The sequence below is a fragment of the Martes martes genome (assembly GCF_963455335.1).
Source record: "Martes martes genome assembly, chromosome: 3".
Lineage (NCBI taxonomy): Eukaryota > Metazoa > Chordata > Mammalia > Carnivora > Mustelidae > Martes > Martes martes.
Window position 1 is genome coordinate 690,405 of NC_137890.1, and position 18,888 is coordinate 709,292.

The window sequence follows — 18,888 nt, forward strand, 5'->3', positions numbered from 1 at the left end:
CACCACCCGGGGGGAGATTAAGGTGGCCCATCTCCAAAGGGGTGGGGCCGCAGGGTCCTCCTCACGGTGTGGGTGGGACACCGGGCCGCCGCTGCTCAGTCACAGCTCCTGTTCTCCTTCAAGTCACCCAGCAGACCAGCGGCAACACCAGCTCTCCCAAAAGCCGGGGGCACGGCAGACACCTGCCCTCCACCGCCCCTCTTCATCGAGACCTCGCGTGAGAGCAGACAGAAGCACAAAGTCCAGACAAAGAAAGAAAGACGTGTTTTATTAGCATTGTTACAGCAACGCGCGACGTGCAGGGTCCTCAGTGCACAGCCGCCCGAGCGGCGAGTGGGTAGAGCAGAGCGCGATACCCAGTGTTTACACAAGTGCAGAACAGGCTCACCCTGGACCTCAAACAGAAGACTGAGAATCACTGTACAAAAAGGTAAATAAAAATAACACCCATTTATCTATTTTAAAAAAGTGCCGGCTCTCGAGTGGCAGAGCACGGAAAGGCCGGAGGCGCGGTGGCGCCCGTGCCCGAGGACTGAGCCGCGCGGCCTGGGGGCAGGTGGCCGGGCCCGTCCTGGCTTCTACAGCTTAACTGAAGCGTTCCAGAGTTTCACCTTTTGGAGTACTTCTGTTTTAAGATCTTTCTCTGCTAGTTTCTTAACCAGCCTAACACCCAGCCTGCCCTCCTCAGAGGTCCTAAGGTTGAGACCAGGGACCCTCCCTTGGCGAGGCTGAAAATCTCAGTCAAGAATGAAGAGGCCAAACACCAGAATCTTAAAAAGCCAAATACAGCGGAGCCGGTGCCCTCTCAGAAAAGCACTCTTACCCTCCCCACCTTAAAATTCTACTTTGGTAAATATTAACGCTGAACCATTAGCAAAATATTTAACCCAGTTAGCAAAATTAACACCGTCATTTCAGAGTTACTCTTGTGCATAGTAAATGTTGCAAGATGAACTTCACATTGGATAAAGCAGATTTGAAAATCAGTTTGCGAGAAAGTGTGTCTCCCTTAACACCCATCTAAGCTCAGGGGAACGAGCAGAGGCCCCGCAGCGGCGGCCGGTCCGCGCCTCTCGCGGCCGCGCTAGATCGTCTGGTAGCCGGCGTGGCTCCTCTTCCTGCCGATGAGGTAGGCGATGAGGACAATGAGGACCAGCCCCGCCAGGGCGCCCCCCACGGCGATGGGGATCAGCATGCTGTTCTCGTCCAGCTGGCACTCCTCCACTGCGGAGACAGGGAGCGCACACGCTCGCGCCAGCCCTCCCTGCGCGACCTCACAGGCGCCCCCACCCCGCCCTGCCCCTGCCCACAGCCCCGCCGGGAGGACGGAACAGCACAGGCTCTCGTCCTCACCAACCACCGCCCGGACACCGCAGTCCACGCGCCAGCATTCCCATATCCTGCTTTCACAGGGGAAGACACGGGCCAGCTCGTAACATGACCTCCGTTCCCACGGCACCCTGGGCCCACATCTGCGATGCCGGGCCTCTCGAAAGCGAGGCGATGCGGGAAGGGGAGTCCGCTCTGCTGAGTGACCCAGCTGCCCACCCGGAAGCGCAGCCGGCAGGCCCGTGCGGAGTCTGCGACGCTGCCTTCGGGGCTACTCACCAGACCCAAACTTGTCGCCTTGCACCTGGAATGCCTGGACCCACACTTTGAAGATGTTGACAGAAAAGGCCTCTGTGACCTGCACGCGCTCCTCAGCGTTACACTTGTACGAGTTCCCGATGGAGGCCTGAAGGGCCCTCAGAGAGCTGTTGGAGGCCTTAAAGGTGGGCTCTGCAAAGGCAGGGGGAGTAAGTGCTCCGGGGCGCCTGGACGGGCGGGGGGGGGGTGCTGTGGAGGTCTCACCTCTGGCGTCGGGAAGAGTCATATTCAACTGGATTCCTTGCAGGAAATACCGGCTTGTACTCGCGTTCTTAAAGAGAAGACGACAGCCCTGAACCACCCGCCAGACTCCCGCGCCGGCGCCCCACCTGAAGGGTCTGGTGGTACACCGGACCCTGCATTTCTAGCTCCAGCGTGAAGCTGTGGGGTGCGCCGTCTGTTAAAGGCATCACATGCACCTCGAGAATGAAATGTTGATTAGTTCCTTCTAGACCTTTTTACAGAATCAGACTCTGCTCAAATAGGGACTGCAGGAGCCACATTCTACAAAAGCAGGCCTTCCCCAATGCCGCCGAGCTTATCAGCAGAAACCTGACGGTCGCTCGGCTCATCTGTGGTGTGTGCGGTCAGCGCCTGCTGAGGGCACGGCTCCTCTCCCCGTGTGCTTTCGCTAACTTCACAGAGGACACATCCCCGACGGTGTAAGGAAGAGAAGAGCCGGGACGCAGAGCCGCTGCCCCGCAACCAAGTGCCAGGGGACGACAGTGCGTGAGGGGGAGGCTGGGCCGAGCGCAGCGGGCTGCTCCCACGTCTGCTGCGTCAAGAACCAACCAAGACGCCCCTTCATGGAAACAGGACAGGGGGCGAGGGGCGAGGGTCCAAAACACCAGTAAAAAAAAGAAGGCAGAGAAAGCAGACTCCCCCGTCCTCACAAAGGCAGAGCTGTGGATTTCCGCCCCCGCCAGCGCACAGGGCCCTCGGCTCCGCCGCCGCGCGGCAGCAGGCCGTGAGGAGACGGGAGAAAGAGCCACCGCGGGCGGCAGAGCGAGGCGCGACCTGGTTCTGACACCGGGGCCTCCAGGCTGCGGGGCAGCGGGAGCCTCACCATTCCAAACTGGAAGGCCAGGAGGGGGACGCTGTCGCTGCGCAGCTCCAGGGTCACCAGCTGGGGGCCGCAGCTCCCCGCCGCGGTGGTCTTATTCGGGTTGATGCCGAACACTCTCGTCACGGTCTAAGTGAGGAAAGCAGACGAGTTACCCTGCGGGCTCCCGCCCTGGCCGCTCCTACTCTGGGAAAGACCAAAGGAACCTTAAAGCAGGAGCTTCAAGGCCACACTCATTTTAACCCAACCCAGAAGGAAAACACCTGAAACCCACTCGCGCGGACTTGTGGGCTCCGAAACCGTCCCCCGCTCGTCCCGTTGCTATTTTCACAAGGACGCACACCCGCCCCTCCGCCCCATCTCCGGGAAGCCGCACGCTTCACACCCATCACACGCATGTGCCCTGCACGGTCCTGAAGACGTGGTCACCAGCAGAGAATTATTATTTCAAAAGAAAAGCATAAAAACACGTCGATCAGTGAAGTTTAAAGCAAAATTTAACATTCTCTTAGGGATCAATAAACTTATCCCAAAGAATATGCCAAACGACACGCGTCTTCAGCTTTGGGGACCACCTACCACTCCCTGATTCCGTCTCCGGGAGCAGCGGCCCTGCGTGCGGACACGGGTACGGCCGTGGGCGGAGAAGCTGACCACAGCCCGCGGACTTCAGCCAGGCTCGCGCGCAGGGTCCTGCTGCTCACGGACCAACCCTCCACGCACAGAAAAAGGGCTCAGGGGCTGAACCTACCGTGTTGTCGTCCTTCTTGTAGGTGACGTTCAGCTGCAGGCCCATGCTGGCCAGCAGGCAGGTCCCGTTGGCACCGCTCACGTTGTACTTGTACACGGAGGGGCTCTCGGGCGTTGGGGATGGCGAAGGGTGGGGAGGTGGCGGCGGCGCCGTTGTCGGGAAAGGCCCGTCTTGCTCACAGCGAGTCTCTGGACAGACAAGAGGGAAGAGAGACAAAGTCCTAGTTCCTCACAGCCCCCGGGAGCTACGGCAGCCCCGCAGGTGCTCGGCGAGCCCCGTGCGCACAACGTGGTTTCTCGGTCTGCCCAGGGACGGCACGTGCCAACCGTGCTGCAAGTACGGGACAGGCGGAGGCGGGTGCCACTGTCCCACAGGGCCGCCCCCACTCCCGCTGCCGCCCCACGGCTCCCACCGGATGCCCCTTCAGCTCAGCCTCTGGGCAACCCTGCCCTCGCAGATCTAATAACCCCTCTGCACGACAAAACTCCCATCGTACTGTGAAGTAAAGAAAACCTTAACTGTCACCTGCCGCCGGGACAAGCAGCCAAACACCACTGTGAACGGCAATCGTTCCAACAAAGTTCTCCGTGTGGCTGTGTGCTAGGCATGGCGCCAGTGACCCCACAGGCTCTGGAGGGACAGAGACAGCCCCAGAAACACACACCAGGCAAAGCCAGTGGTGTCAGCACGGTGCCCGTGGGAGACAAACCCAGGAGGGCCTTAGAGGAATGAGCGTCAGGTGGGTCCCTGCGGGACGAGACCAGAGCTGAGACCAGCACATGAGTCAGCTGCTGGGGGGATTTGGAGCAAGAAGGGGTGAAAGCACCCTCATGCAGGGAGAAGGCCCCGTAAGTGTGGGTGGAAACTCCCAGGAAGGAACCAACATCCAGGAGTGAGGGAAGCCGGAGCAGGACAGGCCTTGGCAGAGGGCACACGGTGCCCCCTGAGGAGATCTCAGCAGTTTAAATGAATCTGGGATTTACAACAAAAATCTATATTCAAAGTCCGGGCAGACTGAACCAAAGCAAGATAAATGAACGTTCTCTCCAGGTGCACCCGGGACAGACCGCTGCCTTCTCTAAACACCACTGGACATTTCTCGGCACTTCCAGGAGACCATCAGTCCTGAACTAAGCTGTTTTACCACCCTGTTTCTGTGGATAATCGAGAAGTTTAGAAGAGAACTTCCACGACTCCCATCCAATTCCCACCCTGCCCCCATTTCTGCTCGCTGAGCCACGGCGCCCACCGGGAAGATGCTGAAACTTCCAACCACCTGATCGCTTCTTGCGCCAAGCTCAAAGGAGGCTTTCTGCCACTTCCTCCTCCACATCCCATCTACCTGGGGGCAGTCGAGCTGGGGGGAGACGGGAAAGTTCACCCTGTAGGAGGACTGTGACACAGGAGTGGTTCCACACACCTTCTGGAAAGTCCACTCACGCAGCGCGCCTTCACACTACACAATCCCGTGTAGTCTGATGCCTTTCTAGCCCGAAGGTGGAGAGAGCACGACGGAGTGGCTGTGACCTGGGCTCGTGGCGGCAGGACGAACGCTGCGGGAGCCGGCCCCCTCAGGATGTGCCGGCCGCACCGCCCGCCTCTCCCAAGAGCTAAGCTGCAGGCTCGGGTTACAGCTGCGCGGTTCAGGACCTCACAAACTGTCACACGTGACATGATTAACTGCGCAACAGCAAGAACGAGAACAGGCGGCCTCCCAATCCCGGCCTCGACGGGCGCACCACACGCACGGGGGAGTCACCTCCACGGCTCTGACCGGCGTTTTTACACACAATCCACAGCGTTCACAAAGCGAGGTGCAAAACGTCAGCCGGGGAGCACGGAGAGTGCACTGTCCGGACCGCGGAAATCCGCAGGGATACAGCGTGCTCCTCCCCCCGCCTGCAAATGCCAAGTCCGCGCTCCGGACAGCCCGTCCCGAAGCAGAACGAGAGCCCTCCTCGGGGAGCGCGCCGTCCACAACGAGGAAATCACAAGTAGGAGGCACGGCGTGTGCTAAGTGCTACCCGCGCGTGAGGCCGCCTCTGGGAAGACCTGGGGCCCCAGGAAGCGCAGGCTGTGCGCCCTTCCGCGGTCCCCCTCCCCGTGATTTTCAAAAGCTTCCGGCCTGGAGGCCCCAGACGACCCGCCAGCGGCTGACCTGCAGGCAAGGCCGTGCGCTCAGTCTCACATGGAGATGGACACGTGAGCAGCAGCCTCTCACCCTGAGCCACGCTGGGAGTCACTCCTGAGGGAGAAATGCTGCCAAACTGGGTGGGATTGGGTGGGACGTGAACTTGGGGTCAACCATACCGAAAAGTTGCTATTCTGAACTAGCGGTCCCAGAGGCATCCACAGGTGCCATGCACCAAAATTCAAGACGCCAAGATGAATGGACACACATCCTCTGCGGGTCTGGGGCAAGAAAGGTAGTTCCCACAGCGGGGAACGTGCCCCCTGCTCCACCTCCAGGCAGAGCTCTCCACACTGACCAGAATGATAACCACCTACCATCCTTGCAGAGGAGAAAAGATGCCCGCTGCGTTCCTCGGCGCTCACCTTCAGCCACGAAACTGATGGGACAGTTCGGCAGCCTTGGCCTGTGCTCGATACTTTTAAAACAGAATCTGTCAAGCACAGGTTTCTCTGATAGGACAGCGCACGTGGAGGGGCAGAGCGAACCAGGGCTCTCTGGTCCAGGCGCCCACAACACAACACTGCAGACGAGCGAGGCCGCAGAAGCCTGACCCCACACCGCAGTTCATCAAATAAAAACTTTACGTGGGTTTTTGTGACTGAAAATTTACTAATGTTTGGATATTATCTTTACAGAACAATTCTCTCTTTCTTAAGATTTTATTTATTTATGTGACAGAGACAAAGTAAGAGAGGGAACACAAGCAGGGGGTGTGAGAGAGGAAGAAGCAGGCTTCCAGCGGAGCAGGGACCATGACCTGAGCTGAAGGCAGATGCTTGCTTAACGAATGAACCACCCAGGCAACCCTTTATGGAATAATTCTTTATGAAGACTCTACGAGTAGAACAAACTACGAAAAGATAAAATACACTTAACATACGTGAAATGGAATCTTTTCCCTAAAGAAGCTTACAATTTGGGTAACAGACCAAACAAACAAAAACAAAAACAAAAACAAAAAAACTGTGCCTAGGAACCAAAGAAACGAAACTGGCACAAAAGGAGATAAACAAATGGTTCAATTTTAACAGAAACCAAATACTTCTAAAAGCTACATATGCTGTCATGATACAAGTGATAGTTGCATCAAATCTCCTGCTTGTAGGGAAAAGACACGGGTCCCTTGGATTGCAAACCACGGTCACAAACCGCAGCACAGACTAGAGTGGTGTGACAGGTGCTGGCTAGCCAGGAGGCTCGCCGAAGATCAGACCCCAAGCTCACGGGGAGCTGAAGACAGTGGGACACGCGAGCAGCGGAGCTTCAGTATGGCTCAGGTCAGGTCATCAACTACAGCTGACCCTAAATGACATGGGGGAGGGGCACTAGCCCCCACAAACCGGAAAACCCACTTTAACTTCTGACTCCCCCAAAAACTTAATCATAAAAGCCTACTGCTGAGCAGAAGCCTTGCCAATAACACCGCCAATTAACACACATTCTGTATGGTATAGACACTGCATACTGTTTTCTTCCAACAGAGGTAGAGGAAAACGAAAGCGTGACAACACGTTTACAGAACCGCGCAGCGTGTCCTGAAGCAGGACCGTGAGAAAGTGGGCCTGCACGGCTCACCTGTGCTGCTCAAGGCGTGCCGTGGTCATTTCTGGGAACGGTGCGGCCCCTCCCCATAGAGCAGACGCCCATTCTGGAGCTCCTCCCCACCTACCCGGCTGCTCTGAGAACTCCCCCAGCCACGAGGCCCCAGGCTATTGGAGGTCCACGTCCCAGAGAACAAAAAAGACATCACGGCATGGGGGGTACGGTGGTGGTGGTGGGGGGGGGGTCCCTGGAGCTCCTGGCCATATTTTTTGTTTGCTGGTTTCGTTTCTTAGCACGCCAGGTAAAGACTGATCAGGGGTGACTGTAGATAACGTGACCTGCCTGATAGGGACAGGAGCCCAAAAGCCCAATGGGGACTCCTTCCTGTCCAGTGAAGAGTAAGCAGGCGTGCCACGATCTCACCAAACCCGCCAGCCTGTCACAGGTGCACACCAACTTGTAGGGGACACTCTGTGCATCTCAGGGATGCCTTTTACCCCCTCTTCCCAGCGGACTCACTAGGACAGCGCTCTAGCGTCTTTCAGAGGAAGCGCGTTTCCTTTCCAAAGCAGACTGATCAGCAGAGGCAGCTTTTACATAAAATGGAAGCAAGCTCTGATAAACGACGGGACACAAGGGGAGGTGGGGAGTGAGGCTGATCTTTGTGACCGGGTTTCTGATCAACAGCTCACAGAGCACAGCAGGTAGCTTCCTCCCAGGCAACCCTCTGCAGGACAGGACGGGAGGCCTCCGAAGACGGGGCCAGTGGCAGGGATGCAGGCGCAGGAGGGACCGCCTCCTTGAGGCAGCTTTTCCATCTGGAATCACACGCATACGTCCTCTGCCGGGAGTGACACACAGGACAGCGATGGTGAGGGACTGTGTGCGTGTGTGGACAAGGCTCTGGGAAGCCTGCACTTGCTGTTTAACGGGGAGCCTCACACTGCTCTGAAAAATAAAATCTATTCAAAAAACAAAATAACCTTAAAAGAAATTAGCCTCTCAACATTCTCGCGTGTGATTTTAGCCCAGAAACCAAGCCCTGCCCTGGGCTCTAGCACCCTCAGGAGCCCCAGCAGCTGGGCAGCCCACACGGGAAGCCAGGTCATCTCGGCCTGTGGCCAGAAGCTCTCCAAGCAGAAGAAAACAAGCTGTCGAGGTGCGGAGCTCTACTCCACGACCACCAGAGGCCCAGGCAGTAGTGAGCTTACTGCACTGAGCCAGCCAAACCAGGACGCTCTCATTTCCCAAGGCCTCTGGCAGTTTCTACTCTTCCCCTCTGCTTCAGGCTGGAGGGAGAAGACTGCTGGGGACGAAACGCAGCCCCACCTGGAGACCAGAGGCATTCTGCGTGACTCAAAGCCCTGCACGGTCACTCCTCTGCGTGAGCAGGCAGGCGCTGGCGTGCACACTCGAGCCTGTTGGTTGACGCGCACACACACAGCTCCCCCGACGTGGGGGGTGGAGGGAGTGCCCGTCTAGTCCATCTCCTCGGCTGCACACAGACCTCCCTCCCCTCCCTGCACACTGCTGCACATGTTCTTCCCAGTCACGGACAGCAAACGTTCTAGATGCTGGGGCTGTCCGGTGGCTGTGCTGTCCCAGCTCTGCCATGGGAGCGCAAAAGCATCCGTAGAAATGGGTGTATGAACAAACGCGGCTGTGCTCCGAGAAACTCCAGTTATAGGCACTGAAACTTGACTTTCGCGTCATTTTCATGTGCTGTGAAACATTCTTTTGGTTTTTCCTCACTTTGAACTGATAAGCACAACATCCAGTTTTAGCTTACTGGCCTTAGAGAAACTGGAGCTGAGCTGATGGCATCTGCAGGCCAGAGCAGACAGGCCTCTCAGGAGGGCCGCACCCAACTGCACAAACCGCTAACCGGTCCGTCGCGCCCCTCGGCGGCAGTGACTTGGTGCACGTCAGTCACAGGCCAGCAGGCACCTCCGAGGAGCCAGTCTCACCACAGGGGCGCTGCAACCAAAGGCTCGCGAGAGCTCGGCTAAGCACCAGGAGGAAGGAGGCTTCCTCAAGGCCATCGCCCCCCTCACCCTTCCAGGAGACGATCGCAACCTGGGAGCTGACTGGAGGGCTGAGGAGAGCACCTTCCGCAGTCACAGCCGAATGAGAACACGCTTTACTACGAGCTCAGAGCTGGGCCCTGAGATAAGCACTCGGCATAAAATTTCCATCTCAACCTGACGGACCTGACACAGGCTTTTCTTACTTCACAAGGGGAGGAAACGAGAGGCTGAGCACCTTACCCAAGACCACAGAGCTGGGGGGCGTGGAGCCCTGTCTTGTTGGAACCCAGAGCCCACCAGTGGAGCTGGGCTGGCGGGTGCTTCCCTGGTGGGTCATCTGCCCAACCGCCGCCCCAAAAGGCACTCGACATCCTTCCACCATCCGCCCCTCAGCCCGCCAAGCTGGACAGAGGTTAAGCCTAGGTCTTGGTCAAAAGACACTTGGCTTGAACGGAAAGAGATCCTGTGACCCTGACGGGATGCAACTCCTTTGCCCTTTTAAATCAGTATCTGTCCAACCTCACCTAAAGAGATTACCTTCTCCAGAGAAAAACACGTTCAGTGTGCAATTCTAGCGTGAGCCCCCAGCTCAGTCCCGGCTGCGCGAGCTCTCACACACGCGTCCTCCTCAGGCCTGGGCTCAAAGCCATGTGTGCAAGCACCGGAGCTGGGCCTGGGCACCCAGGTCAAGGGCAGTAGCCTACCTTCCTTGCTGAAGCTGCTGTTGGCAAGATACGCCTGGATGGTGGCATTGTGGAGCGTGACAGTGACATTGTGCATGTGGACCCGGTCGTTGCTCACACATCTGTACTTGGTATTTATGTCTGCCCTGATGTCAGTGGCAGATTCCACAGTCTTGGTATCTGTATTTGAAAAAACAAACAAACAAACAAACAATTTTTAACTACTTAAAGTACTGCAATTTTAAAATTTTAAAATTTTAGATACTCTCCAATCCAATTTTCTTAACTTTGTAACTGGTCAGTTTTGGTCCTTACCCTTGGAGCTTGCATTGGGGAAAATCTGTGTGTCAGATAAGTTATAAATAAAAGTCATCAGCCGAACACTGTAACGTGTGGCGTTTCTTGTGAAATTGAGGATCAGTGCATGTCCTCTTCCAAAAGTGATCTTGAGACTGGGGTCCGACGCGCTCTCTCCGCCGCAGGAGCTGCCATTTGATACGGCTGCATCAGACGGCAGGTTGAAGGTTACGTTCTAGAGCAAAAGATGACAGACCCAGTCAGGACCCAGGTCACAAAAGGGATTCAGACACGCCAAAGACTGATCTTCAGGAAGTCAGACTTCAGCTCCTTCTCAGACACCACCATTAGCACATTCGTTTTTAACATAAATAAAAACAAAAAAATCAGTATTACGTGTCGGTACGTGAAAAGCAGTGTTTAAGACAAAGCTGACAACTACTCAATTAAACGTTCTTTGCTAACATAATTTAACTTCACAGCAGAATTAAAACTAAAGTCATGTTGTTACACTGAAATATTTCTTATCAGGCTTCAAGTGAGCTGTGTTATTTTTATTTGACAAAACCACTACTACTTCTTTGCTATAAAAATGTTGAAGGAGTAAGTCTTCACGGGACAGATGACCGCTACATGTGTAGTGGGCACAGCATAATGGATAAACTTGTCAAATCACGAAGTTGTACACCTGAAACTGACACAACTGTGTGTCAACTGTACTTAGAAAAAAGTGTCTTTACACACAGACAAGGGGGTGTTTGCTGCAGAACTGCTGAACTGCCCACTGCAGGCAACACGAACCACTACAAAACCACCCAGAGTCCCCCCCAAAGGAACTGCACTGACTAACCAAAGTGCAGGAATGCTGTCCACTAAAGCTGCTCCAAGAAATGACAACTCCACTCAGTGACAGAGCTATGGTGATAGGAGGGCACACTGCAGCACAAGGGTGATCCCATTTGTGGAACGTAATATAGATCAAAATGACATTTAAAAAATCAAAATGACATTTAAAAAATCCAAAATAGTAGTAATGACCACAAAAGGTGTTTGGACCCGTCTCTGTAACTTGGAAAGGCTTCTGCGGTACAGAACCTGCCCAGACACCGTCTGTCTTGGGTGCAAGCACGTTAATGTGGAGAACAGCACCCACGAGCTGATGAGGCCTGACCATGTGGCACAAAGCCCCCAGTGTTCCAAAGGAGTTCTGTCCTTCCCACCAACACCGGGCCCCACTCCACCATCCCGCGGTGGTAGTAAGATGATCTGATGCTGTCAATATTAGGGCGGGGCAGGAAAAAACTGTGGTTTCAACAAAGAACTGAAAATATTTGGTTGAGAGATACATTTAAGAGTCAACGTTAAGGGTGCCTGGGTGGCTTGGGGGTTAAAGCCTCTGCCTTAGGCTCGGGTCATGATCCCAGGGTCCTGGGATCGAGCTCCACATCGGGCTCCCTACTCAGCGGGGAGCCTGCTTCCCCCTCTCTCTGCCTGCCTCTCTGCCTACTTGTGATCTCTGTCTGTCAAATAAATAATAAAATGAAATCTTTAAAAAAAAAGAGTCAATGTTAAATAGAAGAAGTGACATCCACCAAAGTAATTAACAAAGAAAGATATACAAATGCAGCCTGTTAGAAATCTACAAATGCAAAAAGCCTTTTTTATCCTGCAGGAGTACAAGCTGCTTTAAGAGGACAACTGAGGAGCATCTCAGAGTAGGACCATGCTCGCAGGTGGCTTGGCAAACAGCAGACACAGCTGTGCCCTGAGCCTGAGAGTACGTGAGACGACCGGGGTCCCAGGGGGACTCCAGCACACCAGGCTGGTCAGCATTGTGACCAGAGAGAGGAATCGTGCACAAGTCTGGGACAACGCTCCTACCGGACAGTGAGAGCAGAGGACAGGACAGCTTACTAGTCACGACTGCGGCTTCAGGGTTCACAGAGCACGGACGACGGCCCAGTGGGGTACATGCATACGCCAACTATGTTACAGTGAGGTCCTTTTCCAAATATTCATTTAAAATAATAATAAACACACCTTCACACACACCGCACACACTGCACGAAGGACCTGGTGTTTCCTACCTTAGGCCCGCTCCCGGTGTCATAGCTGGCCGTGAAGGCAGCGGAGAAGCTGGCCATGATGCAGGCTGTCCCGCTGGCATCCTTCACCACAAACATCGCTGCTGCACCATGTACGAGGCCTGCTAATTCCAGGAAAGACAGAAATATCCAAAGACAGTTTTGAAAATACACCTGGGTGCTTCTGTTGCCTCTAGCTGTGGCAACAGTGGGCTTTACTAGGAGACACCACTGTGCTTCTTAAAAGAAAGAGATACATGGGTTACCCAGGCTGGTTTCAGCTGGGTCTTCTGTCCTGTCCTGTCTCTCCTAGATACAAGTTTGGAAATGGTAACTCTGAGCCCATCGATCAGCTTGCCAACCTGGTTGACAGCTCTTTAATGCTTGGTGTCAGGATACTGATGGGGAGGTCACCTGTCAATTTCCAGGTCACCCCTGGGCATACGTTGCTCCATGCTCAGTCCTCAGATGGCCTTTGGAAGATGTGCTAGGGTCCTGGAGGCACGACTCAGCCTAAATACTGACCTGCAGAAGCCCGTAGGAGAACTGGTGCTATCTGGTGCCACGGTCCTAAACCACTATTTAAAGTCAGATCGTGTTACCTCTCACGGGCCACAGGCGTGGAAGGAAAAGCCATGGGCTCACAGATCCGAGCTCTGGGCCCACCTTCAGAAAGCTTCTCAAGAAACAATTCAACAGAGCCTGGACGTGGCCGTGCGATGTTAGGACACCGGTCACCATGTCTAGGGAGGGCTGCTATACCCCAGAAGAAGGGGACAGAATGAAATTCTCACAGGTCCCTCCAGCTCGGCGGCGATGATGGCTATTTCCTCCTTAAATTCTCAGGGTCAGTGCCACGTCTGGCTTCGTGACATGCCACCGCCCCGAGCAGGCGAGCGGTGGGTGTCATCCAGCCCATGGCGTGGAGCAGCAGCCGACTCCTCCAGGCGACGCGTGTCGGCGCGCTGCTCCCACAGCTGGCACAAACAGGTGTTTCCGTTCGTCCTAAAGCCGAACAGCTGTCAGCCAGCAGCGGGTACTGCAGGGCTCAGCAGTGACGTGCCCTCCCTCCTTGCTGCTGCCGGTCCCTGCACGCCCTCTAGCCATCCTCTGGCCACTCCGAGTGTCGATGTACCACAGGCACACTCTGAAGGCACACACTCAGTGGACACTCGTAACTTTGCATTCTAAAATCCCTGTCCCTAGCAAAGTAGATGACTCCAACAAACACTATTTTACCCTTCGAACTCTCACAAAATAAAATCTTTAAAGCCAACTATTATTCAGGCACAAAGCGAAACGTAGCCAGAAACCCCACATACCTTCCTGTAAGTTTCCGGTACAAGAAATACCAAAGTCTGTGTTCGTAAGAAGCTGGTGCACGAGAATGAAGCAAACTAGGGCAAGTAAGAAACCTGCGTGGTCTGTTTTGCTTTGCAAAATTTTAACCTACATCCCAGACTATTCAGGTAAGACTACACCAAAGGCAACTCTGACAAATGAATTTCCATTGTAAAACCTAGAGAAAATGCCACAGCTCATTTCCGACTCAGTAAAGGCTTTCAAAAACCAAACAAATCATCCTCATGCCTTCAGAGATGTACGGGTTAAGCGTACCTGGGATGCAGAGAGACACCGGGGAGCAGAAGCGTGTTAAAGCATGTGCGCTGAAGCCAGGAAGACACCGGACACTGACCCAGATCAGGTGTACACGGGCTACTTTGTGCACCAAAGGCTCTCCTGGGCCTGAGAGGCCCTCACAGGGCTGCGGCACTGGCTCGGCTACCACATAGTCTCGCGTGGTTGCACGTACGCCACGGACACGGCAGGGCCCTGCCTCGTGTGGGATCATGCACGGACCACTTTTTACCACGCTACACTTTGACAAATGAGTTCCCGAAATCATCAAAACATTTTCTACTGACTCAAGGCACTTCATCAGAATATACTTAACATTAAATAACTTTTTAAACACAGAATTTTTTCACTTAGTAAATACCCTGAGGATATAAGCCTTCAAAGTAAAACCAAAAAGTACTACCAAAACAAATTTAAAGTTTTACCAGCACTACATACCCACAATTATTCGGGAGGGGTCCAGAAATTTTCAATTGTTCAAACAAGAAGCTTAGCCCCAGAAGCCAGATTTCAGTCAAGAAAAAAAGCTCTACAAAAGCATCAGAACATAAAACTCTAAATGTCTGTATGCTAATGGTCAAAGTTTTTTTCTTCAAGATTTTTAATAAATTTATTCATTTGGAAGAGATGAGACAGAGTGAGAATGAGCACAAGCAAGGAGGGGGCAGAAGGAGAGGAGAGGCAGGCTCCTGACTGAGAAGGGAGCCTAAGATGCGGGGCTCGATCCCAGGGTTCTGGGATCACAACCTCAGCTAAAGGCAGACGCTTAACCAACTGGGCCACCCAGGAGCCCTTAATGGTCTGAGATGTTTAAAAAAAAAATTCTGTAACAGTGACAGCTGGTTAAGAAGAAAAAAAAAATCTTCTTAAATGAATTAAAATGTCGCAGTGATTTGAGGAGTGGGTGTCCCTCTTCAAAGCTAGCTCCCCGGCCTGCTGGCAATGGCTAACCGCAAGCAGTCCTTTCCACAGGCATGGACTTGATCCTTTCTCCAGGGGTCATACGAAGGAGCACGTCTGGCTTACTCCTTCCAAGCACTTCCACTGGTAGCAATTCCATTCTCCAAAACAAGCACAGCCGTCAGCTGTCAGCAGCAAGACTACGAGAGACTATTCCATCACTTACTAGTCGTGTGACCTTGGGCCAGTAGCAACTGCTGCCTTCCATTTATGTGCCTATGAGCTGGAACAAGGGTGCTGACCCGCTGGGGCTATCAGAGTATCAGATGAGCGCGTGTGTGCAGAGCAGTCAGTACCGGGCATCAGCATTGGGTTTCACGCGCACTGACGTTTATTTAGATAGAACTATTTAGACTTCAACCACCAAGTTCATCACTGAGTCCTCAGTTCATGACAAAAAACGCAGAGTAAGTGTTTCATTTAACAGCACTTGCTACGTGCCAGGCCCTGCTCCAAGCACTTTGCAGTTAATTATCATGGCAACCTTAACAGGTGAACACTGTCAGGATTCCCTTGCACAGCTGCGGACACTGAGACAGGGACATTAACTTGCTCCAGGTCACACAGCTAGTTAGTGATGCTGAGTAATCTGGCACTGGGTGCCACATCCGAACCGTGCTTTCTCTCCAACACTTGCCAAACGAGCAACAGGTTTCAAATTGTGAAATACTCACTTCTGAAATGAAGACACTGCCCTCCGAACACACACATCAATAAACTAATACATGGAAATTTTTGTAAGAGGGGTTAAGCATCTGACTTTGGCTCAGGTCATGATTCTGGGGTCCTGGGATTGAGTCCTGTGTTGGGCTCCCTGCGGGGCAGGGAGTCTGTATCTCCCTCTCCCCCCACCATCCCCCTGCTCATGCACGCTCTCTCTCAAATAATAAATAAAATCTCAAAAATATATTTTTTAAAGAAATACTTCCTAGTCTGTCTTGGTTTGATGCTTTTAAACCCAATATTTTTCTTCTTAATCAGTAATACATAATCATCTATGAAGATTTAAAGAAAGAAGAAAAAAAGACCAAGGTTCCATCCCTCACAGGGAATCCCAATCCACAGAGGCAGGGCCCGGGTGCGGACACTTTTGAAGAGCTGACTTTTGTGCGTCTGGTGAGGGGCTGCCACTGTACCCCGGGGCGTCTGTGTGCACGCAGGGAGGACTTGCTATGTGGGAGGCACAAGCTGGGCTGTGAGACGAGAAAGGGAGACGTGTGTGTAAGTGATCACAGCACAACTGAAATGACGTTTACGCTACACACAGTCAAGTCCTCTGGACGCAGACAGTAGGGAGTGTCTAATAGTAGGAATTCGAGGCCATGGACCCTGAACACTTCAACTTCAAATACAGCTAAGAATTTGGTCACCAACCCAAGCAACTGACCAAAGTCCCGCAATCAAGAATACTACTAATCAGAATAAAACTTTTCAAGCTTCCTAAGTGACAGTTCTCTATTGGGAAAGGGGAAGGAAGTCATCTAGTTAACACCAGTGGTTTAAAGAGTCACATTATGCAATGTCACCTAATCCCAAGTACTGGACACTTTCAGTTCACCCTTGGTTTTGCTTTCTACCACGTACTGAAACACAAATGAAGCTTTAAGAATTACCTAATTGTGAATGCAGGAAGAATCTGTAGTTTTGAAGTCTGAAGTATTTTTTAGAAAAGATACTTTTTGGTAAAATTATGCATCAAAAAACACATTTTAAAAAGACCAAAACCCTTGGTACGCCTGGGTGGCTCAGTTGGTTAAGCGACTGCCTTCAGCTCGGATCACGATCCTGGTATCCTGGGATCAAGTCCCACAACGGACTCCCTGCTCAGCAGGGAGCCTGCCTCTCCCTCTCCTGCTCCCCCTGCTTGTGCAGTCTCTGCCAAATAAATAAATAAAATCTTCAAGGAAAAAAAAAGGACCTAAATACAAAGGAATACACCTTTCCTAAAAGTTGGATTTCAACTGAATCTAAAACCTGAAAAGACAAGACTGTGAGCCCTGGCAAGCTCAGGACACACAGAGCCAGGACACCTATAGGCCTCCCAGCTACCACAACGCAGGGAACCAAGGCTGTTTCTCTTCATTTTCAAGACGAGTTTCAAAACACAAAATATGGAACTCTCCAGTCTGCGAACCCTTCTAGGAAGGAACAGTGCTGCCGATCCGAGTCCCAGCAACTCCTCCGGTAGGACGCACGCCTGCGGGGGAAGGGCAGAGCCCCGGGTCTGCTGCCCGAGTCAGGCCACCCCTCCCGTTACTCCTGCGGCTCCGCAACTCATGGCACGCGACAGGCAAAACAAACGCGGGAGCGCGGAATCCACCGTCGCAGTCACAGACTCCCAGAGGCAGAAAGAGAACCCGCGGCAGGCAGGTGCCCGACGCCCGCTTCCCTCACGGGCGCTCCCCCTTCGGAGGGTCTTCCAGACGCTGCCGCTGGGGGAACTCCCCGTACTAGCGGGGAGGGGCTCGCCAAGGGGCCCCAGAGGCGCCCATCAAGGGCATCTGAACAGACTTAAAATCAAGGCGCGCAGTGACCCCCCGAAAGACAGCACGCGGCCCCCGCTCCTGCCGAGACGTCCCCACTCGGGAACGCACCGGGCGCCCCCGCCGCTTCCGAGGTCGGTCCGGATGGAGGCCAGCGGCCACGGCAGAACAGCGGCGCTCTCCGCACCCCGCGCTAGACACGCGCACGGCCATTGTGAGGCCGGGGCCCTGCCGAGCCGCCCGGCAGCTCAGCCCGCGCGCACGCACCGCAGGCGCGCCGGCCCGACCGGACGGAAAGAAACCCAGAGCGCGAGGCCGGCTTCAGGGAGGCCGGGATCGCCGCGCCGCGGCCCTTGCCGGGGAGACCCGCGTCAGCCGCAGGACAGGGGCCCAGGCAGGTCCCGCCGCCCCGGCTGCCCAGCGCCCCCGGCCCCGGGGGTCCCCGCAGCCGCCCGAAGCCGGCAAGCCGCGGGTTTCCCGACTCGACGCCCCAAAGCGAGCTCGCTGACCCTCGGCGGAAGCGGCCTCGGCGGACCTCTCGCCCCACCTCCTCAAGCAGCGGCCGGACGGCTCCGCGCCAGACCCCGGGCGCCGACCTCGGCCGAGGCGACGACGACCCGCGGCCCGCCGCCCGCCCCGCCGGCCCTCACGTCGTCGGCCTCCCCCGGGGTCCGGGCGCCCCCCCCCGGCCCGCCCCGCCCCCGCCCCCCGGCCCCGGCGTCCCGGCCCCTCACCGAGCAGCAGCAGGAGCAGAGACCGCCGCCGAGCGCCGCCGAGGGCCGCCATGGGCGCGAGGGCTGCCGAGGCCGGAGCGGGAGCCGAGCGGGTCGGGGGCGGTTGGACCGCGGGCGGGCGCCGGAGGCGGGCGGGCGGGCCGGGGGGCGGCGTGAGGGCGAGGGTCCCGCGGTCCAGAGGCCCTGCCGCTGTGGCGCCCGCGGCAAGCGAGAGACCCTTCGGCCGGCGGCGCCCGTCACGTGAGTCCGCGCCGCGCCCGCGTTGTCACGTGACCCCGTGGGTCTCGCGAGAGCACGAGGACGCGACGTCTTTGCCCCGGCCAGTGCCCGCCTCGCACGTGACCCGAAGGCACGTGACCATGGCTCCACGTGACCCCAGCTACGGGCCGGGGAGGGACCTGCCGGCTGGAGGCGGAGAGAGGGCACCGGCGGCGCCGGGGGGGGGGGGGGGGGCGTCCTCAGCGGCTCTTCCGCGTCCGCCGGAGGAGACGGGTGGCCCGAGGGGCGGTTCCTTTGCCGAGGCCCGCGCCGACCCGGGCCGCCCGAGAGCCTCGACAGGAACCGTTTGCTCCCTCGGGGCCCGGGCACTGTCCCGGGGGCTCCTGCCGGCCGCTGAGTCGCAAGCGGCCGGACGCGGGGCTGAGAAAGGCGGGACTCGAACACGCGGACTGGACGCTGCGGCCCCCGTCAGCCCCGCGAAGGGCGGAGCTGCAGGCGGACCGAGGCGCAAGGGGATGCGGAGGTGGCCGCCCGCCGGGACCCCCGCTCCCGCCCCCGCTGGAGGA

General features: G+C 55.5%; 1 protein-coding gene across 2 annotated transcripts; it reads right to left on the minus strand.

The window, feature by feature from the left end:
• Window positions 1–241: 241 nt before the first annotated feature.
• LAMP1 (lysosomal associated membrane protein 1) lies at window positions 242–18,380 on the minus strand. 2 transcript variants are annotated; one of them, XM_080798863.1, is made up of 9 exons: window positions 18,104–18,380; window positions 12,292–12,410; window positions 10,223–10,439; window positions 9,929–10,087; window positions 3,462–3,649; window positions 2,714–2,839; window positions 1,852–1,918; window positions 1,609–1,779; window positions 242–1,224 (listed from the first exon to the last, which is right to left on the minus strand). In XM_080798863.1, the coding sequence occupies exons 1-9, from the start codon at window positions 18,153–18,155 to the stop codon at window positions 1,085–1,087; spliced, it is 1,239 nt and encodes a 412-aa protein (XP_080654989.1). In that variant the 5' UTR covers window positions 18,156–18,380; the 3' UTR covers window positions 242–1,084. The 2 variants fall into 2 exon arrangements, with proteins under 2 accessions (XP_080654989.1, XP_080654988.1); XM_080798862.1 differs by having other exon boundaries at window positions 12,292–12,413; window positions 18,104–18,379.
• Window positions 18,381–18,888: the final 508 nt, after the last annotated feature.

Excerpts from the sequence above, each read along its gene's own strand:
- LAMP1 (XM_080798862.1), bottom strand. The coding sequence starts at position 18,155 with ATGGCGGCCCTCGGCGGCGCTCGGCGGCGGTCTCTGCTCCTGCTGCTG. Across the intron at positions 12,414-18,103 it reads TCTGCTCCTGCTGCTGCTCG|CAGGCCTCGTACATGGTGCA; the intron begins GTGAGGGGCCGG and ends TCCTGGAATTAG. Across the intron at positions 10,440-12,291 it reads ACACCGGGAGCGGGCCTAAG|AACGTAACCTTCAACCTGCC; the intron begins GTAGGAAACACC and ends CTTTTGCTCTAG.